At 38.4% G+C, this 24,628-nt stretch overlaps 1 protein-coding gene across 5 annotated transcripts in view; it reads right to left on the bottom strand.

Moving 5' to 3' along the window:
• The window catches only part of hivep2b (HIVEP zinc finger 2b), an 84,902-nt gene that overhangs the window by 6,593 nt on the left and 53,681 nt on the right, over positions 1-24,628 (bottom strand). For all 5 annotated transcript variants that reach the window (XM_035412340.1, XM_035412357.1, XM_035412348.1 and 2 more), the window contains one exon: positions 285-5,558. In XM_035412340.1, coding sequence (XP_035268231.1) covers positions 285-5,159 — 4,875 coding nt within the window. In that variant the 5' untranslated portion in view covers positions 5,160-5,558. The remainder of the gene's footprint in view (positions 1-284; positions 5,559-24,628) is intronic.

The following is a 24,628-nucleotide window of genomic DNA, read 5'->3' as shown; positions in this document are numbered from 1 at the left end:
CACTGAAACTAAACACAAAAAATAGAGTATTTTACATCAAAGGAAATATTACTTCCGAAAGTAGTAAGATGTACAATAATGAACATACAGAAAATGGGTAGGTGCTGAGTGATTATACTCAATAAAAAAATTATTTCCTTCATTCAAATACTGATGCTCCTTAATCATTTTCCCGACCTGATTTAAAATATTTAATGGGCAGTAGATACAGCAATGTGACACAACATAACACTTGCAAACAGAATAATAAATAATATGTTCATTTAAAATCACTGTTTTCCTACCTGGTCAGATTTCTGCGTACAGAAGTAGGATGACACAAGTTTTCCCATTCCAGGTTGATACATGGCAGCCATTGTATAAATTGCTGTGTTCTTCTTCTGCTTGGAGCACAAAAGTGCTAGAGCTGCTTTTGTGCTCAGGCTTGGTGGGTTTGGATTATAAGAGCTCACGGACCATGAGGCATAGACAGAAGAGAGAGAGACTGTTTGAGCATTGTTCGGCTTAGTGTAATTCAAGAAGCACCAGCTCACACTTGTAGATGTGCGAAGGCTCAGGAATTGGGAGGCCTGTTGAATGCTGGTAAGCAAAAAGCTTCCGCCCTCACTAGGATGTTCCATCTGCATTGTCTCAGGTGTCTTGTCATTATCCACCGGTTTGACCTCTTCAGCATCATCTGTGGAGAGAGTTGAGCTCTGACCCTCTTCGCAGGCTTGTTCATCTACCTCCAGCTTCTCTGGAGATTCCCTTCCTTCAGGACTGTCCAGGAGCATTGGTCGAGGAGGCGTGCTATGACCACTCCTGCATGCCTCATCAGTATAAAGGGAAAATAATTTTGAAGAGATGTCATCCTTTTGAGGGCTTGTTTTCTGCAACTCGCCACCATCATTTGCTGCGCCAGAATTGCTAAGCTCCACTGCACTCAGTTCCTCCACAATTTGACCGTACATTCTTTCCTCCTTCACTCTTTTCTGTTGCTTGATCTCTGAGAAGAACTCCAGGCTGCTGGCTGGTGACAACATGCGTTTGTTGCCCCCCATGCTTGAAGCATCTGTGGTTGAGATAGTTCCGCATGTCAAGGACAGAGGGATTCCTGTGTTTATATGGACTGGCATAGGTTCTGATACTTTACAGTGATAGTGTGAAGACCCTTCTGGCTCAGCTAATATCGGAGAAAGACTTATTCCAGGCTTGGGGAGTGCATTTTGAAAGACGTCTGACACATTGCACATGACCATACTGGAACTCGTTCCACCCTGGGCAAGGGTGACTAACATCTGTGAAACACTAGTATACATCAGGCTCCCATAAGATGGTACATTAGTCTGAACTCTAACAGGTACCACTATACCAGGCAGTGATGCCTGACTCAGCGGCACCAGAAGTGGACTCATGGAGAATGCTCCTGATAGATCGCTAACCTGGTAGGGAGAAGTTTTTGGGGTATACAAGTAGCTCTGGTCGGACCTACAGCTGAGAATTTTGGAATCCACCTGCTCCTGAATCTGAGGCAGCTGAGGAGAGTGGAGAGGTTTCTGGTGAGACTGCAGCACACAAGATGGCTTGATTTGCATTTTCTGCAGCTGATGTGTATGGAGAGGAGTGTGCTGCTTGTGTCTTTTTGTCGACTCTTGGTGCCAGAGGATGCCTGGCTGAAATGGCAGGAACTGTGGTTGTGCAATGCTACTGTGAAGGGAGGAGTACCATGCTACCTCTCCACTGGGAATTTCATGAGTTGCATTGTCTGTTCCTGAAGGCTGCTGACCAGGTGAGTGTGATAATTTTTGGGTTACCAAATGACCATCCGATTGATCATTGATGCTAAGCTGCAATGGGTGGGTATGTAAACTGAGGACTGGATGAATGGTTCTCTTGTGTCTTGTTACATCAGCAACCAATACATCACAATCTGTACCAAGTAAAGGCAAGGGAGCACTCTGCCAAGCAGGATGTGATCGATGAAGACTATTAAGCATTTGTTCAGATTGCTCTTGCTTAGCGTCCAAGGTTTTGTCTTGCACCACACTTTCAGGGTGAACACTTAAGGATGCCTGTCTTACCAGGTATCCCCGTCTCCGCTCCTTCATGGATGAAGCACTTGCATAGATTTCACCCTGTCTAGATGAGGAAGAAAGACTTCCATAGTCAAATGACTTGCTCCGGCTCCCTGGGATCTCTATAGGCAAAGTGCAAGGTACTTGCTCTGAGGAGGAGCGCCTCATCTCTCTCTGCTGATGCTGAGTCAGTCCTGGCACTGTCAGGAACTCAGATTGCCTCCCAAGATCTTCCTGCTTCACTGGGGAAGCCGACTTGATGCTTTCCTCTCTGTCCAATGACACAGAGAGGCTTGAGGTGTGAGACAGGTTACTCTCTTGGCTGGGGCTCCTGGAGAGACTGGTACAGGTCGACTCAAAGCTAGATTCCCCAGAGGAGTGCTCAATTTCAGCCAGCCGCAGGCGTTTCTTTTTTGGGGGCAGCTTCTCTGCGGGAAGCTGAGAGAGTGTCTCACTTCTCTGTGGCCACTGGAACTCCTCCACGTGCTTCTCAGGCTCTTTGACCTGTGCTTCTGGGCTCTTTTCTGGTTTTTCAGGCTCCTCAGTCACTCTTATTTCTGGTACTTGGATGTTGGATTGACGGACCAGTCTGTGTGGAGTGTGGACTGTTTTGCAATCACTTTGTTGCTGCTCCATGCTTTCAGACCTCAAGACTGGACCCATGCTCTGCACTTCTTCAGTGTTTTCTGAGTCAGATTGCTCACAATAGAAACTAGATGGCTTGCCTTGCTGGTAACATAAGTGATCAACAGAGTCTGACTTTTCAAAAGAGCTAGGCCTGCTCAAAGAGTTTGTGTGCTGAATGACAGAAATGACGTTGCCTGTGGCCTTTCGGTCAGGGTCTTGAATGAGCATCCTATCCTCCAATGACATTCTGGTGCCAATGTCAATGCTGTCTAGTTGGCTGTATACACTGTGGATGTGTCCTTTCCCAGTAGACGTAGCCCTTAATGGGTCTTGATTCAGTAGCTTTGAATCACAGTCCTCAGGGGATCCCAGCATTTCTATTGAGCTGCTGTGGTCACTGCTGCAATGACTGGGACTGTCATCATCATCCCCAACACTCTTTTCCTTCCTGCGTTTCCTGGTGGCACTTTCCATAGCCTGCCTTTGGTGCATGAGTTGTAGCTGAAATTCAGGGTAACCCTCCATTCCGACTTTAGTGCTGTATGAACTATAGCCTTTCAACTCTGGCACAAGAGGACTATGCTCCCCTAGTTTTGCTGCTCCAGATAGAAGAACAGTGGTTTTTAAAATGGTTCCCTGAGTGTCTGATTCTGCATGCCCTTCATGGGATGAGAGTTCAAAAGCAGCTTGTCTTCTCAACCTCCTCAGACCTCCAGAACCTGGATAAAAAACTTCATCCTTCATCCTCTCATCAAATGAATGGCTCCCTCGCAAACCTGGTGGAATGTCGAGATTACCTGTAGAGGACGTAGGCATTGAATTGCTTCTTATTAGCGAGCCTGTATCAGAAGGTGCCTCGAGAACAGTGTTGACTTGGCAATGTGTTAGGGGGTACTGTTTTTGGCTGAAGCCTTCTATCCTCTGTGTCCCTATAAGGTTTCCTCTTAAAAATATGTTAGCATGCAGGTTCGCAGAGTCAACTATATTTTTGTCTTTTGCGTAATGATGGGATATGTGATCATCAGAAATATCACTCATGGCTAGTTTCTGCACAACGCCTCGTTTCCCAGTAATGTCAGCTACATTAATGTCTTTGTGGGCTGTAGTTGCCATCCCCACTGTAATGGACTGCCGAGGCCTGGGGCTAGGTCTGTAATACTTTCCAAACATGATTTCCTCATACGATTTTGCATTTGTGATAGGTGGACTGACTTGCTGCTCAGCACTTTCAGAGCGGGAGAAGTAGCCAGAGTCTGTGCTGCCTTTGCTGTGAGGGCTCAGGAGGTTGAATGATGATTCTGAGTCCTGTCCTTTCTTCTCATGTAGTCTCAGAGCAAGCCGCTGTTTGACAGTGTGGCATTCCTCTCCACCTCCTTCTCGGGGACTGACTGGAGGTACCTCGATTTCTGTCAGCTTGGAACACTGCACAGCTGGCACCAGAATCCCCTGTTTTGGGACGATTAGGAGAGGCAAATTTGCAGAGCCCCTGGCTCCATCTCCAGAAAATTCTTCACCAAAAGATGTCTCACTGACATCTTTCCCTGTTGTGCTTCTGTCGGCTTCAAGGGGCATGTGGGGCAGGGGGCTGCTTTTGCCAAAGAGTGTCAACACTTCACCTGTGTCCTCGTCGGTATCTGTGCTCTGTTCTCCATCTGAATGCACCTCCCCTTCTCCCAGTGGGGATGTCTGATCTGTGTCTACACGTGTGGATGTTAATTCAGAAAATGGTACAAGTCCTGCTTTGATAGCATGGGCATGAGATTTCCTGTGTTTGTATAGATTGCTCTTGGTTTTAAAAGAAAAGCCACAAGGAACACATGGATAGGGGCGCTCACCGGTATGTGACCGAATGTGCTTCTTAAGCACGCTAGGTTTAGCGCATGCCCTCCCACAGTAATGACAAATGTACTTCCCAGGCTTCTTAGGCCTTTGCTCTTTCTTGTGTGTGTCCTCCAGCTGCTCTTTTCCAGACTGGGAGTGCTTGCTGAAAGAGAAACTGGGGGACTTCCTGCGGGAGAACACTGCCCCGCGACCACGGGAGCGCCCCTGGTACAAATCATCTGACATGCGTAACTGCGGCTGGCCAGCAAAGGTCCAGCCCTGTGTGTCCATGCCAGTTTGCAGCCGTGGCTTTGTGCCCACTGGGAATGTCTCTCGTGCAGGCGGTTGAGGATAAGAATGTGGAGACTGGTGTGAGAAAGCACTGGGCAAAGGCTGATGGATCTCACTTTCATGAGATGAATGACTAACTGCAGGAGATGGCGGTGTCCCAGGGCTACATCTTTCCATATGGCTGATTGCACCACTGTCCCTACTTAGAGCGTCATCACATTGCACATGCCTTTTATCCTGTGAATCAGCAAAACTGCTTCTTTTTGAGCTGGCAGTGGGTTCTGAGACCCACCTCCTCTGGTTTAGGTTCTTCTCTCTAATTTCCTTGGTGCATTTTTGCCCAGCAGCAGATTCATGCGGCTCCATCTTCGACACTATTCCCCAAAGATCAAATCTATGTTTGCTAAACTGCTTTAAAACAAGAGGACATGTCACATATTTGCCCACAAGGATGGTCTTTAAACATACAGTCCTCCCATTATGAGTTCCTTAGATTATTCCACAAGATGTTCCTCTTAGGATGTATCGTATTTTTAAAACTTTCTTTAATTGACATTGGACCACTTTCTTTCTTGTTTTACATTCCAAACACTTAAGGGGTGTTTATTTCCTTATGACAATTTTTTTTGTTAAAATGAGTTAAAGCAAAAGCTCATTTTACTCTCACAAATCCATTCCTTTTTTCTGTCTACTTCAGCAGCGTCTTCTAGAAAGGAAGCAGCCACTCAATCCAATCACTTCATTACTGCCAAATCCACACATCATCTGAAATAGAAAATTAAAGAAAGAATATTGGAAGAAATGTTGACTTAAACTTTCAGTAACACACTCATGGCAGTTTACTCAAAAATTTTGTAACTTTCTTCTAAAGCCTATAATATGACATAAACACATGTTGTTAGAAAAAGGTGCTTTGAAGGGTGATGAAGCTGCCATCGTTTTAGGGGGTTTGAGATATCAAGTTTAAAGAATTTCAGCTTTCAGTTAACAATAAAATCCCAGTGGAGTTTTGAAATGCCAATGAAAATTTGTCATGTAAGAACAGGTTATATGGTAACATGGATTATGGTTTCACTGGTCAACTGATTTTGTTTACACAATAAATTAACATATCATTCTATATAAAATTTTATTAAAGATCAGCTTAATTTTAAGCATAGTTTGTGAACTCCTCTTTAGTTTACAGTTTGCTGAGGTACATTCCCACATGAATCTAGATGTCTGGGCCCTCGATGGTTGAATCACAGAACAACCATTTGTAAGAAAGTCATGTTGTAAAACACAGTTTAAATTTTAAAGAGCAAATCTGAGATTTCCAAACATGAATTTTCCAAAAAATGAAATTTTACAGATACATTTTGTATCTTGTATTTTGTTAAATAAAGCAATATTTTAAGTAATAGACTACTTTTCAGATAAAAACTTGATCAAGGGTCTCTGGGATTACCTGGAGAGCCAGAAGCAAGCGAAACAGCCAAAATCTGCAGAATAACTGTGGCAAGTTCTCCAAAATTCTCGGAACAACTTATCAGCCGATTTTCTTATAAAACTGCCAGACAGTGTACCTAAGAGAATTGATGTAGTTTTAAAGGCGAAGGGTGGTCACACCAAACATTTATTTTATTTAGTTTTTAACTAATTACTGCTCTTTATATTATTTTTTCGGTATTTATAATTTCATTATTTTTGAAAGCATCTTAGCTGTACCACGTTTTTTTACAGGTGCCTAAGACTTTTGCACAGTACTGTATGTTTGCCGATAGAAATGTAAACATGTAAATATCCAGTTATATTTTCACATGCTTCTGTCAATTTATTCCTCTAACCAGTTTGCTTGCTCAACTAATCAGAAAAAGGATGAAAAAAGTCAATTCATTAGCTGACGTGGGAGAAATACAGGCTGCAAAGAACAAACAATACAGACAGAGGAACCAGTTTGGAAGCAGTACGCATATTTTAAAAGCTAACTCCTATTATGAAATGTTTGGTGCTGTGCAGTCGGGCAGCCAACTCTACAGCCATATGCAAGACCCTCTACGCAGGCTGGGGTTTGGTTCCCAACATGGCAGCTTTTCTACCAGTCTGAATAAAGTAAAAAAAAAAAAAGTGCTCTCTATAAAAAGCTAACTGCTAACAATAGAATCTTTAAAATTCAGCACCTTACAGATGAATGAATAAACAGCCCTGTAGCAGCCAATAATGTAATAACTGCCAATAACGTAATAACTGCCAATAACGTAATAATTTTTCCGTTCTTAATGTAATAAAAGCCGATAATGTAATAACTGACCAATAATGTAATACAATTTCTGAACCAATAACGTAATAACTTTTTGCACATAATGTAATAAGTTATTAGATTATTGACTGGTTATTACATTATTAGCTGGGTTAATAAAAATCATTAAAAATGTAATAATAGGAGCCGATAATGTAATAATATACTTGTATCACTATGTATAAGTTTTATTTATTATCAAGTGTCAGACTTCCATAACACTTAGGCCTACCCTTACTGTTGCTTCTTTCAAATAGCTGCTCAAAAACCAGGCCAATCCTGACCCCTGAATCTTAGTCCTAACTCTGAGAAAACACACACACACACACACACCTACTCTCTCTCTCTCTCTAGGAATTAATTGTTTGTGTAACTTGATGGTTGGACTTATCTCCAGCCCTGCCTTATACTCCTTTGCCATTTGAGTACCAAATTAAGTGGGAGCACGCATGTTTGCAAACACAGACAATTACTCTTATGTTGTATAATATGAAATCTATACCTCTTTGAAGATGCTGTGTTCTCAAATAAAAAAGACCACCACTTCTTTCCATGAAAAATATAATCTTTAATCAAGTGTATTTAAATAACTTCTTCAACCAAACTGGCACTATTATCCCTTGTGCTCAGCTTTCAACCTATTAATGCAAAATTCTAAACTGTAAAATATAGTATATAACATGACCTACAAAGATAACTTTCAGTTTTATCATAATAATAAAGGATGGTTTACCGTCCCTTTTTTTAAAGAACTAAACATTCTCTTGATACACATTACATTTAAAGTATCTATACCATTGGTCCCAGCATCATGTTTTGTCTCAGAAAACAATATGTGTCATTTTATCAACAGAACTACTTAGTTAAATATTTTTTGCCCAAACTAATATAAAAGTAGTACTGATAATTCTTTTAAAAACATGTCTTTTGCACACCAAATTAGGAAGTATCGATAAGAGTATCGATAAGTATTGGTATTGATAAGCAGTATCAATAGTGGTATTGGTATTGATAAAATCCGAACCATCCCCATCCCTAGTTGTAGAAACTAACTAACTCACGAACAGGTGCAGTTTTCTTATGACATGGCTTGCCATTGTGTCCCTTTCTCTCTTGTTTTAAGCACTTCTTTCATGGTGACTCGACTTGACTTGCTTGAGTCTAAGCACAGTGACATGGGACTTGCTTGAGACTTGAAGGTTAAGACTTGAGACTTGCTTGTGACTTGCACAAGTGTGACTTACTCCCACCTCTGCCTCACTGTCAGGTGAAAAGAAGCAGTTGGCGACTCTACATGTATCAGAGGCATGTGGTAGTCTACACCCTCCCCAGACCAACAGAGGATAGCGCATCGACCAGGACCGTGATACACACACAGAATTAATATAACGATTAATTGGAGAAAATGGCAAAAATAAAAAAGAATGAACTATAGATATCATTTGCTTCGGTTTTAGACTCTTTGTTGAGCTTGTCATGACTGTATTCAAATAGCCAGGGATGTCAATAGGGCAAGGATTCTGATTTGGTAATACATTTTCATGTAACCTTTCAGGAGTCAGGTTTGATATATATACATAGAGAGAGAGAGAGTGCTGAATAGCTATAATAGTGTGGTTGAAACAGTTTGCTTGAAAAAGTTATTTAAATACATTTAATTAAAGATGACATTTTTCATGAAAAGAAATGGTGGTCTTTGTATTCGTGGACAAAGCATCTTCAAAGAGGTATAGATTTCATATTATATGACATAAGAGTAATTGTCTGTGTTTGCAAACATATGTGCTCGCACTTCATTTGGTACTCAAATGGTTAAGGAGTAGAAGGCAGGGCTGGAGATAAGTCTAACCAAGCACCACAAACAAATAAATAGTCATAATTCCTAGAGAGAGAGTAGGTGTGTGTGTGTGCGTGTGGTCAGGTTTTTGAGCAGCTATTTGAAAGAGGAAGCAAGGGTAAGTGTCATAGAAGTGTGACACTTTATAGCCAAAAATAAAACTTAAAGCGATATAAGTATATTATTACATTATCGGCTCCTGTTATTACATTTTTTATGATTTATTTAAAAACCCAGCTAATAATGTAATAACCAGCCAATAATGTAATAACTTATTACATTATATGCAAAAAGTTATTACGTTATTGGTTCAGAAAATGTATTACATTATTGGTCAGTTATTACATTATCAGCTTTTATTACTGTAGCCAATAATGTAATAACTTATTACATTATATGCAAAAAGTTATTACGTTATTGGTTCAGAAAATGTATTACATTATTGGTCAGTTATTACATTATCGGCTTTTATTACATTAAGAAAGGAAATATTACTACGTTATTGGCAGTTATTACATTATTGGCTGCTACAAGCCCCCGCAGACACTGGCTAGCTGTTAACAAACTTACTTATTAAATGTTTGCTATGACAACAGGTTCAGTAGGTTAACTTACTGAACCTGTTAGTTAGCTCTTAGATTTGCTGTTGAGACATACTATCAGCCTAACTGGATTTCTAGCTAGCTAGCCTCACTACAAGTCTTAAGGCACAGAGTGTAGGCTACATATTATGTCAAAGTCATGGATATACAGTAGTACAAGAACCTAGTTAGAAAATTAATTTATTTTTGTTGTGAGTTCAGCCACATGATGTTTAAAGGGGAGGTGTTTAAAGGGATTACCACCCCCCCCCCCCCAATAAAAATTACAATTATATTTTGAATGTGGACAGAAATGCAAACATTTTTTGCGTTATGACTTTTATACATTTTTTTAGGAACATATGCAAATTATCCATCCATCCATCTATAATCTATACCCGCTTATCCTGAGCAGGGTCGCGGGGGGTGCTGGAGCCTCTCCCAGCGTGCATTGGGGGAGAGGCAGGAATACACCCTGGACAGGCCGCCAATCTGTCGCAGGGCAAACAGACCATTCACTCGCACACTCACACATATCGGTAATTTAGAGTCTCCAATTAGCCTACCTGCATGTCTTTGGACTGTGGGATGAAACCCACGTGGACACGGGGAGAACATGCAAACTCCACACGGAAAGGCCCCAAGCTGAGATTCGAACCCAGCACCTGCTTGCTGTGATGCTACAGTGCTATCTACTGCACCACCACCACCGTGCTGCCCAAATGCAAATTAGCTCATGAATAATTAAAAAAGGCCAAATTGCAAATGAGTTAAAACTGTTTTTTTCTCTCAGTGGATTAAGAAAGAGATCATTTCAGTTTCAATAACTGGTAATTTACAGAGAGGTTTTTCAAAATGTAGTTTTATTCATGAATTATTTTAAAAACAATATGTATATGCCAAAAAGGTCATTATTTTTTATGTTTATACATAAAATATCCCATAAAATAAAATTTACAAAATATATATATAAAATCACTTCAGTAAATTACCAAATATTTTGGTTAAGAAGCACCATGTAATATGTCATACCTGTATCTATAAATTAAGTTGTGGAAAAAAGTTTTTCATACAGGAAATATGTAATTTAGATAAAACGGCTGTTAAAGCTAATTATGTGCTTGGTATATATGAAACTGTTAGTATAAAAACTTCTAAATTTACCTACCTTATATTTTAAGTAGTTTCCGATCACTGTTTCAGATATTTTATGAAACTACTGTAGTTGTAGAAGCTAAATATCACAATATCTCAAAATTGACCAATCCACTCAAAATCAACCTTTTCACCTGTGGTGCCTCCCCTTAAATTGAAAATTTAGGTCAGTGATCCTCAAATATCGTAACCTATGCAATGAAAAAGCATTAACAGAATAAATAATTTTTAAAACATTGTTTTTATTAAATGCAAATATGTATGAGTAGTAGAAATGGGGGATGTTTACTTTTCATACATTAGAAAGCTTAATTTGTCTTTTTTATTCACGGGATGCACAAGGTTTAAACTTGGCATCTAGCCCATTTTGTTTAATTTATTTTCTTGTCCACCCATACTCACAATTTAAAGGCTGGGTTGCATATAAACAAGTGTGTGCATGAGCACACCTTGTATGTATTGTCGGACATGTTATTCACCATTTGGCCGTTCTCAGCTATAAGAAGCTTCAAAGCGCCTGGCCAGCATAGCCCGGAGATTAGACACAGAGCATGAACTGGGGATAGCCATTTTGTGAATGTACCTGTGTGTGAGTGAGGGTCTGTGTATGTGTATGTGTATGTGTGTGTGTTTGTGTGTGTCAGTCAGAATGGGTGGCCTAGGAAACCCCATGCTGGAATTCCTCATACTCATCAGATTCTGTACAATAAAAATGGGTTAATATACCTACAGGCACTATGTTGGATATTATGGGCAGGCTACACCAAAATAGAGCAGAAGTAGTTGGATCCTCCCTAATCATTAATTAAGTATGCACAGGACAGGAGAAGAGGGGGTGTCCAACCCCCCCCCCCCCTCCTCTCTTTCACTAAATAAAATATGTGGCTTGATTTTAGTTGGCAGTTAGTTTGGGCAACTTATCAAGAAGTTTGTAACTGTTAGTTGGAAGTGGGCATCTGAGTTTGGCATTCTACATTTCACCTCTGATATTTTTGGAATATTCTACTGTCTTTTGTTTTTTTTAATTTTAGTCTTGGATTACTTTGGGACAAACAAGCTATGGTTTGGTATCTTCTTTCATTCATTTCTCATTTCTCGACTGTCCATGTAACCTTCTTTAATTGTTTTAAGGTAGTTGAACCTCATCTGTAAATCAGACATGAATATTTGTTGTAACTTTTAACTTTTAATCTGGTTTTGAGTTGTAGCCTACTTTTTGATAAAGGTTGATCTGCCAGTTTGCTCTGCCTATCAACAAATTCAGCAATTTAACTGATAATTGATATTCTTGATAATAATTACCAAATTAAATCAAATCAATATGTTTTATATGTTGGATAAGTGAGATGTTTTAACTGTTGATGCACTTGTGTTCGGTATTCAAGGTGTCAAACATTAAGGGGAGGCACCACCCCTTAATAGGAAACAAAATTCCTTTACTCATATCAAAATGAAATTGAATAAACACACAAATACAAGGTTTTTTTGTATTATGACTTTTCATTTGTTTTTTTAAATATGAAAATGAGCTATTAGCTCATTAAACATGCGCTAATTTGCATATAAGTGTATTCAATATTTAAGCTCAACAGATCAAATCTGAACTGATTTTTTATGTGATCAATAAAACAATAGTTAGGGCTTGTCAGAGGCTTTAGTCAAAATATTGTTTTTTTAATTAATTATTCCAAAAACAATATGTACATGCTGAAATAAAAAAAAAAGTTTTTGACTTATTTTTACTGATAAAATGCCACATAAAATGAAAATGACAAAACATATCAAAAAAAGCCTCTGACACGCACTAGCTATAACATTTAAGAAGCAGTATGTACAATTATGTAGCTGTATCTATTGTTAAAGTTGAGAAATTGAATAACCTATGGGCAATATACAGTTTTGAGAAAATGGCTGTTAACCTCTTAGCGCACAGCCCCTAGTGGTGGTCACGCCCGCGTGCCTAAATTACTAAACTCAAACATTCGGTGCTACTGCAACCAAAGTGTGAGATGAAAACAGAAACGCGTTGTTTCCGTTTCATTAGTAGACGATACATGACAACTATGCCGAAAACGGAGTTTCGCAGCCCCACCATTGTCGCTCCCGTCGTTCATTTAACACACACCCCCTCCCTGCAGTCTCATCTAAAAAACACCCCCCACCCTTGACATAATGGACAATATTGTCTATCTTGGCATTCATAAAAATATTCTTTCACCACTAAAAAATCGTATTCCGTCATAGCAACAAGATAAACCCGACAATAGCCCTAAGATATGCCTATACAGCAGTGAAAACGCTGCTCACTGAATAACGAAATAAACGAGAAAAAGTTTTTAAAAATGATACCATGTCATTCTACAGTCAATATCTGGGACTAAATATTGAATAAATATAAAACCTTACTGTTGGTTTTACGTGTAGAGATGTCCCTTTTGAGACTGCGTGGTCATATATTGTCTTGGACAATCCGTTTGGGAAATATAGGCGCATCTGTGACGCCTGGGTATCTTCCAAAATAGCTGTGCGTAACACCACACCTGTTGTTTACGGCGTCGTCGCCCTTTTTAGTACAGTCTGACTAGATTTACAATTCATTTATTCGGTAGGCGAGAGTATAAGCTTTCTAACGATGTATAACATGTCTAATTCTGCTTTCGGAATAGCGTTTTATAGGTCAGCGTAACAGAAAATATTCTTAGCATAGCATTCACTTACGCAATCACACTCTGTTAGCAGACAAATACGATGCACCTAACGAAACATGTTCAAGGATATTTCGTAATTTCTTGGAAAATACTATTATTATTGAGGACTTCTGAACATAGCTAAGCCATATGTTTGCTGATAGACCTAGCTGACATCGTTTTCTGGAGAAAAACAGAAGCGAATAGAACAATATAATTGATACTGTCTCTCTGTCTCTATCTACTGAACATAGAGGAGATTTCACCATTGCTATGTAAGTATTATCGTTCAAAATATTTCGGTTATATACGTTCTTTTTGAAATTGAGTATTTTTAAATAGGTTAGTGGTGTTATATAATGTAAATATTTCACACTGTAATGTAAGCGTTAGACGGAAGTGTAATAGTTTTTGTGAAGCATGCAACAGTGATGACGTCAGAGCTGGAACATTGCCAAAACGTGGTGGACGGGTGAAAATTGTTTTCATGTTGTCTCATCCCCATACAATAAAACATACGAGAGTACAGAGTATAGAAATACACACGAGTTAATTATTACACATTTAGGTACTGTACCGCATTGTGTGACAATGTTTTTGCATTATTTTTTAAATCTGATAGCAATGTTTCATCTTAAACCCTCATAAGGGGCTCATTTATATGCTTTATAATGGACAAAAAACATTTTATTCAATTTTGGAGAGATTTTGGATATGTTTCTGGACACCTAGCTATTTTAGACCACTGTACTGACTGAAAGCTTGTAATTCCCATTTGAAAATTATGCAACAGTGATTTTCTTGAGTCAAAACAGTTGATTTGTAGTGAAATACATGGATATGTTATGATTTACAGCAATGCATAATTTAGACATTTTGGATAGATTTGGAGATGCTGGGTACACTGCTTAGTTTTTGCTTCATACATCTATAGTAGTTCTACATATCCACCCTTAGATTTTATGAACTTGTGGTCAAGAAGTTTTTGACCTAGCACATGTATAGTTTAACCTCCTGCATATATTCAATCTCGCAGTATTTCATTGCGAACTTAAAAAGTGCAAATTTATTTTGGATTTTTTGTCAAAACAATTGCATTTGTGGCACTTTATTTCTTCCAAAATTATGAATATAAACTAATCTGTGTTAGTATTGTAAATTGTACAAATGTCTTGCTTCATTTAAGCCATTTTTCAAGTCTCTGTGGTGTTCACGTCTGGAGTTATAAAGCTTTAAATAGGGTACCCCCTAAATGGGCAAGGATTGGCAAAATTTGGCTTGTGCCTTAAGAGGTTAAAGGGACCTTTAAACGCTAGTAGCCAATGAAATCAAAGAGTTCTGTTTGTCTTTCATCCATTCTCACAGTGACAACAAAGGAAATAGCCACATATGGTCATTCTAGCAGTATGCTCCAGGAAACAAGCATTGTAACGATAATGGTTCAACCAGGTCAGTTTTAAAACCACGGAGGGATCTAATCATAAATGATGCTATCATAAGCTCATTTTATGCTTTGTGCACTTGACGATGGTGTTATATTATCATCTAAATTAACAATTTATAATGATTATTTACCTTTAGTTTGTTCGTTTTATGAAACTATAGAAGTTATAGAAGCAAAATATCAAAAAATATCAAAATTGACATATGGAACTAAAATCATCGTTTTTGACGGTGGCGCCTCCCTTAAACAAGGGTGTCGACTGGAACTGCTGGATTTGGAAAATCAAACATATTTCACATAATCCTCACTTTGCCTGACAGTATTAATGTGTGTGAATACTTATGATGCCATATGCAATGCAATAGATAATGGAATGAATTACATTCCATAGTAATGCATTCTGGGACAGATACACATTTCAGAGTTAGCATTCAGAGACAGCATTCACTACTTTGTTTGAATCTCCATGTTTAGGCTTTTAAGGTCTCAGAAACTGTGTTTCAACAGAGTTTTTTTAAACAGTGCGCTGTAGAAGAATAAATCTTCCTTTTAATGTATTTGAAAACAGTACTTGGCAATATACAAAAAAATAAGTAACACTCATTAGCACTCAAATGGCTGTTTTTATTTTTATTTTTTTATCTATGAACACATTTCTCAGTGATTCCAGTTCAATCTTAATCATGCACCAAAAAGCCAAGTTAATGCTAAAGTTGAAGTAAAACCAAATGTTTTTCTACGGAAAGTGTCTGATTGTGCAGGTGCAAAATGCCTCTGAAGTTATGAGTCACTGTTTACCACCATACCCACTCACTTCCTCAAAAGACACAAAAGAAGTAAAAATAGCCTGTGGAAAGCTCTTAGAGTGACGTTAGCTGGCAGATGTGGGTAGCTGCATATAGTAATTACCAATGGGTTGAACTCTGATGGAGCATTGGCATTTTACTTCCTCTGCTATCTGCCTTTTTTAAGCTGGTTTGAAATGTTCACCCAGACACAGTTCACAAATGTTCACCTACATTAATACTGTGTATTATTACAAGTATAACTATAACTATTCATAGAAAATGGCTCCAAATACAAATGAAGGCATTTACCTGAAATGCCTCAATATTTTAAGTCATTAATTCTTTTTAAATTGTCTTTTTGGGTTAGCATGGATCTGGGTCTTTCCTGGCGCAAAATACGGCTTAGGTGGTGACTTTGTGTGACAGGGATTGCAGTGAGTCTGACTTTACTGCCACCATCAACTCAACGCATTGCCTCTATATTTAGCTAAATTTATAATGTAAAGTTTTGGTCTTCAAAAGACCACCACAATGTATTGAGGTGTAGGCTATACAAAAAATTAAGCATGTGACAAAAATGAAAAATTTTAACAATTGAAATATTTATTGAAGGGTTATGTATTGTAAGTGCCAGAATTGAGGGGGAAATATAGCATATACTAAAGGATTTACATATTCTAAGGAGGTCATTCTACAGGAATAGTGGGATCTGGAAGTGTAATGTATCTTGAACGGAATTTCATTTTTCTCAGTCAAAACCTAGGCTACAATGTCAATTAACCTTTTAACTTAATGAATCCACACAGATGTCAGCTTCTTGTATTTAAATTATTGTTATACATCCACTCAAAGAATGCTTGTACCATTCTTTCTTTTTGTTGCTGGTGTTACTTGTACCCTATACAACATTAAAGCCTTTTCAGAACTACTGTACTTAAATTTGTGTGTCTAAGGTTGCACATAAACTTGAAAGTGGTCAAAACGTGTATAAAAAAACTTGAAATGCACTATCATTAATGATGAAATTGTACCGATAAATTCACTGACCATTTCTAATCATTTTACTGGTATTTATGTGTGATCGGCTTAGGCGGCTTGAAAAAACATTTAGGCGACCTGCCTAAGACATTTCAATGCAGGAAAAACACTGCATTATCTTTCAATCCTTCGTTACCTTTGACCCTTTCACTTGTAAGTACAGGGCACCAGTACACTTCTTGCTACACTCCAGAAAAAAAATTATATTCTTCTTTGAATTTCTTTTACCAATCATAAAAGCTCTCCTTTACTCATAAACTTCTTAAACTTTTCTTCAAACAACAGAGTCACTGGCGTGCTTGAAACGCTTACATAAGTTATGAAACATTTACATAATCCTTAATGGAAAAGACTGAATTAGATGCAATCAATAAAAATAAATCAGGTGCTCCTTATCCCTAATGGGTGGTTCTTGTGAGTTTTCATGCTTGTTCATCTTATAAAACAATTTAAAAATGCCTCTGGTATGAGTATATAGTGATACAGTGCAGGGCATACCAAGCTAAAATGCCTTGTGAATTAGCCTAATTCATTAAGAAAAGGATAAAAACACATTCTGAAACACTCTTCTGTCGAGATGGCTGAAATCTTTCATGTTGAGTGGAGCACATTCTGTGATCTTTACAAAAGGACAAAGTTCAGGATGACACAAATTATTTAAGGTATCAAATTCATCTATGTATATTTATATAGACACGCATGCACGTACACAATTCCTTCCTAGACTAGTGAATGCCTATGTTACTATACATGTGAATTCATAACAGTCTGTCAACATGAGGGTTACTCTTGGAAATTAAAAACGTACTCAAGGCTCATATACTACAGCAATGCTTTTGGGCATTATAATAAATAAATAGCGGTCTTAAAATCAACTTCAAAGTACTGTTCAAACAAGAAATCTATTCTATTACCATTCTTAACACTAATATTTTCATACAGCACGTAACATGAATGCAGGTATGCATGCTTAGATGTGCTATGCTGTGTCTGCGCCACTGTTTTTCCTATAATACAGTGGCAGAAGTCTCTCATTCCCTCGTACACAAATAGTACTTTCTTGTCCGGTCTAAGGCAGAACTTGAATTATTTAAAGGCACACTAATTGCTTCCGTTCGGTAATTACAGTTTTTATTCTAACAACCCTGTGCCTTACAGTGGATGGGATGTTTTGATCAATGGAACGTCAGGGTGGTTAAGCGATGGCAGAGACCTCTTTGCACTCCCCATTTCTGAAAGGTCCCTTTATACTTCCCTAGTCCCTCAATGGGCACTAAAATGCTTAGTGTGAGATTTCCCAAGATACTACTTAAAAACAAAACAAAAAATAGGCTAAACACAAACAGCTTACATAGAGTCTGTGTCTGATATTTGTAGAACTTAGAGATACTTTGCAACACTTGTGAGGAAAACTGCTCTTGATCTTGGTTTGAGTGAGAGTGGCACATTTCTACAATCTTGACACAGAGTGAATTACAAATGGTGGCAATTCAAATGTATGTGTCATGTGGGAAAAAAGCAGGGCTGGCCACCACAATAAAGTACAGTAACCTTTTAAGAAAAGCTGGCTCTGCGACATCATGTACAGGATATGGGTTCATAAGAAAATGAAACTATTCTTCCATCACATACAAAAAAGCACAGGGGAAAAAAGGCTTTTAGTTTCTATTTAGAACAGAAGCCAACATCAAACTATTATGATCTTTCTGAGAACTTATATACTTTTGTGAAATTATTATGAATTCTAACACTATAATTGTAAATACAAAATATTACAATTATATAAACACATTTAGGAAAAAGTCTTTGTTTTGTTTAAGAAAAACAAAATTAACTCAACTAATGCCTAATGTCACTCTGAAGTGGGCTTAGTCCAGATCAACAGATTTTCTTATATTTTGGGCCCTTTGAGTCTTCTAAAATGCCTTGGACGGACCTTTATAGACAGGACAGAAATATTATGCAATGAGATCTCTACCAGACCAAACGTCTGAGTAAATTTAATGCAATAGTAATAGTTTGTCATGATTAGTGAGATTCACCTCATCAGTTTTAGTTCAGAATGGTACCGTATTCATTTTTAATGAATACGCTAACTTCAAAATAGCTTTCGAGCTCAAACTGATTCATGACATAAAAATAGAAGTATGTCAATCTCATGCATCTATGCTATGTGTACATTGCTTAAAGAATAGAACAAACATCATATTTATTAAAAATGCACTGCCTTTAATCATTTTAAGGGCTTATAGTTCTAATAAGTGGAGAGTTTAATGACATTGAAAATGAAAAATATGAGAATTGAACAGATATAAATAATTATAAAAAAGTAAACAAGGCCTGTAAAAGCCTGAGTGCACGTGTGCGCATGCAACCACACACAAACAAACACTCGCATACACACACACACATGCACACACAGACACACACATACACAAACACAAAAAAACAGACATTTTGAGAGGTATTTTAGTGTGTGACAGGGATGAGGGTAGATACATGCACATTAGTATTCAAAAGGGAGCATGTGTGTAGGCCGCTGATATCCCCGGGCCATCTTGAGAGTGAAAGAGTATGAGTGACTGTTCCCTGTGTGGGAGGGAAAAGCATGAATGCTATCCAGAGCTACAGCTTTTGATGAATGGTTGTTTGAAAAAAATTAAGTGGCTTTCCTTCTTTCTTTAGTACGCCAAGTAGTATGCATCCATAGGAGCATCAATTAGTAAAAAATACATTGATCTGGGAAAGTGCAGACAAACACGTTAATCGCCACTTATTATCACACTGTAGCTCACAAGACAAGCTTGCACAGAGATGAGTCGGAGGAAGACATTTCATGTGCAGCTTAACAGGCGAACCAGCAGGCTCCTGATCAGCCAGTGGGAGTCACTGGCAGAGTCAGGTAAGACCAAATGCTGAACAAGACTGGCACAGACAAGCTGGAAAGCCGAATTGTGGTTTACGTTTATTCAGCCTTTGTTATTTTAGTGTATTACTTTTACCCGGATCCTGTGAGGGTGAACAGAGAAGACCTTGTTTGTTTATTTTGTGAGCTCTCTCTCACCCCAAGTACTCAATAAATGCCAGTCAACCCCAGAATTACCACATCTCCCAGCTCTTCTGTCCATACCATTGTGTCACACGGCGTGTGACAGTACTATTCTATCACTTGTAGCTACCGGCAAGTAAGAGGATCCTGGAAATGGATTTATCCATGACTCATACAACTGGAATCAAGCCTTGGTCACAGTGGTCCAAAGACGAGGTGTCAAACACATGGCCCGTGGGTCGGAACCAGCCCGCCAAAGGGTCCAATTTGGCACACGGAATACTTAAAAAATATTTTAACCTTGCCGTGCCATATTACTGTTTTTTAATAACAATGTCTTGCTATTCCTGGTTTGTCCACTCAGGGATACGCTCAGTATAACAGTAGGCCCAAACTACAGCTGCTAGCAAAAGACGTGCATTACGCCAGTTACTTCATAGAGTACACGCCATTAGATGCCACTTATGCTACAGCCTACGTTAAGCATGTCACTGTCAAAACAGAGAAGTTCACACACTGGGTAGATGACGTGCTAGGTTTACCAGGAAAAATGGATCAGATCTTATTTCTTCACTGAGATTAATGAAAAATCCATGTGTTAGATTTGTTCACAGCATAAGCCAATGCTCAAAGAATATAATATTTGGTGCCATTATCAGACTCACCATGAGGAAATATACAACAACTTGTGAGGACTACTGAGAACAAATTAGATAAATGAATGGTTGGCGGTATTGTAGCTGGCACAGAGCATTAGCTGTTAAAGCTTCTACCTTATTGCTAATGAAATAGCATCAGCATCAAAGCCATATGCAGAGGGTCAGTCTGTGAAGTCATGCAAGCTCAAAGCTATAGAAATCATATGCCCTGAAAAGCATCAGGCTTTTGCCAACACGGCAAACTACCCATAGAAACCCATAGAAACTGCCAACTGAAAGAAGTTAAGTCATTCATTGCTTTTTCGGTTGCAATTGACGAGAGTACTGACATTACAGATGTTGTTCAACTGGCCATATGCATTTGTGGTGTTGATGACAGATACAACAACAGCGTATGAAATTTTCAACTCCCTGGAGCGCTATATAGGCTCAGGGTAGACTTGCCCCAGCTGTCAGTACAGCTACTGATGTCACACCATTTATGATCAGGGCAGGTGTTGTGAAAAAAATCAGAGAGGGGTAGCACAGGCTGCAAATGGAGGGCGGGATTATGGGACTTTCCATTGTATTTTGCACCAGGAAGTTGTGTTGCAGGTCCTTAAGGATGGAGCACATCATGGAAGTGGTTAATAGAACTCATGGAGGACAAGGCAAAGCCAGTCAAATGGGGACTCTGTGTCAGGTTTCTGTTCCTGTTTTCGGTTTTTTCCCTTCTGGGCCACCAGATGGCGGTAGTTCTGCTCCTTTTCCCTGTGTAATTGTATTATTGGTTCCTATTATTCTATTATTGTTTTTCAGTTGTGTCTAGTTATCCCTTCCCTCTGTGGTCTGATTGTGCATTGTGCCCTCCTGTGTCTCGTTAGTGTCTGGTCTATTTAAGTTCTTGTCTTCCCTGACTCAGGTGCTGGATCCTTGTGTGTTTCTGATTGTGTTCTGCCCTGTGTGTTTCTGCCCACGTTCTGTTTTCTACGCATTTTTGGATTTTTGGATTTTCTTTGTTTTGCGTTCTGAAGTTTTGTTTTTGGGTTTTTTGAGACTTGCCCTGCGTGGCTCTGTTTTTGTATTCCTTGGTGTTTGTTCTTATTAAAAGTTGTTTTGGATTTACCCCTTTTGGATTTTGAGTTTTTTACTCTGCGCTTGGGTCCATTCCCTCGCCTTACCTGACACTCTGCTCATTTTCCCCATCTGGACATTGTGCCTGACACCAGAAATACGTGTCGATACAAAGACAAGATTACTAGGTTACTACGAGAGTTTCAGCAGCATTTTCAAATTTTTGGGGACTGAGACACAGAATTAGCTATTTTTTTCTAGTCATTCACAGTGAAGGCCTCTGATGTGCACAGGGACATTCAACTATACATTATTAAAATTCTCTTGCCTGGGTACCCCAAATTGCCCAAGTACACCTAAAATTCTGTGCATGTAATGAATAATAACAAAACTGCTCTCCAGGGTCACACATAAGTACTTAAATGACATAATGAAACCGGCAACTGCTCAGGACTTGACAGCTAATATTGATGCACTTATAAAGGCTAAAATATTGTCCCAGGAGCAATTAATTAATTAATTGATTTAAATGAGCTACTTTTTACACCACTCAATTAATTGCTGAGTGGTGTAAAAAGTAGCTAATTTCATATGTTTTGTTGAAACATCACTAAATGGTGAACAACTGTAGCCTATATACTTGAATAGAGATAGCTACTTGATAATTTATGTGCGGTACCCAGATGAGCCTACATGTATGTGAAAATGTGTTTTCCCGCATTGCCGTAGTGTTACTTTACAGAAACTTGTGTTATTACAGGCACTAGGCAACAGTGGCATGTATTTTTAAAATGTTCTCCAAAGTGTGTTTTGAAAGTGACATTACTGCACCAGCACATTGTCTGAAACAATGTGAGGAAATGGAGACATGCTTTTGCACTTATTTCCTCACAAAAAATTCATTAATGATTCATATGAACTTCATTATTGTTAATCTGTAAACTAATGAATGCATTCACAATGTACCTGTACAGGCTGACTATACTTTATTAAAAGAAAGGAGGAACTATATTTAAAGATGTTTTTATTGCCTTATTACTAGACTCTGCAATAATTTGCTTAATCCAGCCTGCTTAAAATCAAATTTGATCCCATGTGGCCTGCAAACTGAAATGAGTTTGATACCCCTGGTTCAAAGCAATGATCAATTCTATGGTAAAACGATAATGATTTCATATTAACCTTTTTCTAAAGCCTGGTTAAGTAAATATGAGAGAGGGAGACGAGAAAGTGCCTTTAACTAAACAGTTAACATGTCCAACTTAACATTTCCCTGGGTGTTCATTTTAAAATATTTTCGTGATTTCCCCAGGAAACCCATTCAGTTCTTGTATTACATGTATTATTGTAACTGTAAGATCAGCATTGCATTTCACAAAGCAGTCAGTGCCCTTTAAGTATAGGCTCAAGGACAGAGCACTACGATTAAGCCACCGCGCATAAAGTTTCAGACATTAAGGGACAAAAATAATTATAGCTGCCAATGTTGATATTATTTTTGGTCAGGATCAATGCTATCGTCACTTCCAGTAAAATTTGGCTGTTATTCACCATTTAGCCTAAAAATAGGCTAACTATAAACAGGCCCCAGGGTTTAAAACCAGAAGCATCTACACCGCTGTTGCTTAGAGACATTGTTGGTTTGTTTGTTTACAAGCCAGATTATCAGCGCATTATTCCTCTGCTTCCCAAGTGAAGTGCTTCCTTCTGGTGCACCTCAGGGGAATATAACATTTCACTAAATTATTTATTGGCCTAACAGGTGCCCTTAACAAGACTGAGTTGTAAGGTTTGAACTGAACAACTGATACAGGATATTGTGCATACAGTAAATATGCAGAATGACCTCTCATTATTAGGGTTGCATTATTTCTCAAATGAACTACTGGGGGAACTTATATCAAGTGCAACTTATATCAAATATGCAACTGTATCCAGTATAGTTACTGAGACATTTCAGATTTAACAATAGTGCCACATTTGAGTGTCTTCATCAGGCATATCTTACACTTCACACATGGCATGGGTGCCTGTGACCTGTTTTTTATTAATTTATTTTTATTTGTTGGGGACAATGTAATTCGACATTTGTACATTGTTAACAAAGTAACATGCTACTGATCAGGTATATAGCCAGGGCTAATTCCACCCCTGTTCCCAGTTGGGCCTTGTCGAAGAGATTACAAGATGGTAAAAAATGCCAACCATGCACTAGAACGAGAATGGTGCCTTAACCAGATGAGTCACTCAGCTTTATGCATTTTAGTTTTCTTCACAGCTAGTGAAGTTAGTTTTCTGCTTTCTTGAGTTGAGGAAACTGATAAATCTTTGTAAGGAGTCACTTAGAAGGTGTGTCCTTGGTGTCCTTAGGTTAATTTCCAAATGCTTGAATATGCGTTTCCTTATTCTCTCCAAAAAACGCAGCATTTTTAAAATGTCCAATAATGCCAAATTGTATCTCAAAGATAGAGCACATTTTTTTTCTAGAGGGCAGTTGTAAATGTCCTTTACATACTGTCAACATTTATTCTCTCTCACATGGTAAATTTCAATTACTTTTCAAAGGTAAGGGCAAATGTTGATTGAATCCAAGCCATTATTTACTTGAACTAAATGTGATGAATGGTACAAAAGGTTATATTTATATTTATACAGCTACATAATCAATACAAAAACAGTACAATATATTCACGTGGATTTATTGGTTTATCTCGAGAAGTGTGAAGATTAAAACAGTGGTTTTCTCCGGTTTATTACTTGCGGATTTCTTTGCCTCTCTACAATTGTCATAAGTTAAACCAAAAAAGGTTTTGATTAAGAAGTGGTCTTCAATTACTTCATAATAAAAATCATGAAATGTGTATAATGGTAGTCCTACCGCTTCAGACAAAATTATAAGTAAAAAGGAATCATCTGCTAATGGATAATCCCTATTAGAAATAACAAACGTTTCTCAATCGTGAAAAAGGCTCAGCCAAAATATCATTTTAAAGCAATTGCTGCAACTTCATCCTGGCCAACAGACCCACAGGCTGGCACTCAGAGTTCATAGACCAAAATTGTCAGGCAATTTGAGTGTAGTCCAAATGTAAAGGGTAAAGATTGAAAATATCCAGTGTGGTTTTAGCACAGAGCTCATTAAAACAAGTGGGAAACACAGAGGCCCTACTATATGAATACTTCCCCAATCGAATGAGTGGCGTGGAGGATGAAAAATGGGGATAAACACCTCCATACTTGCTCAGAACTCTGGAATGTCATGGCCG

The sequence above is a fragment of the Anguilla anguilla genome, chromosome 1 (assembly GCF_013347855.1).
Source record: "Anguilla anguilla isolate fAngAng1 chromosome 1, fAngAng1.pri, whole genome shotgun sequence".
NCBI classification, from domain to species: Eukaryota; Metazoa; Chordata; class Actinopteri; order Anguilliformes; family Anguillidae; genus Anguilla; species Anguilla anguilla.
Note: the sequence above shows the minus strand (reverse complement) of the source record. Positions and strands in the feature narration are given on the sequence as shown.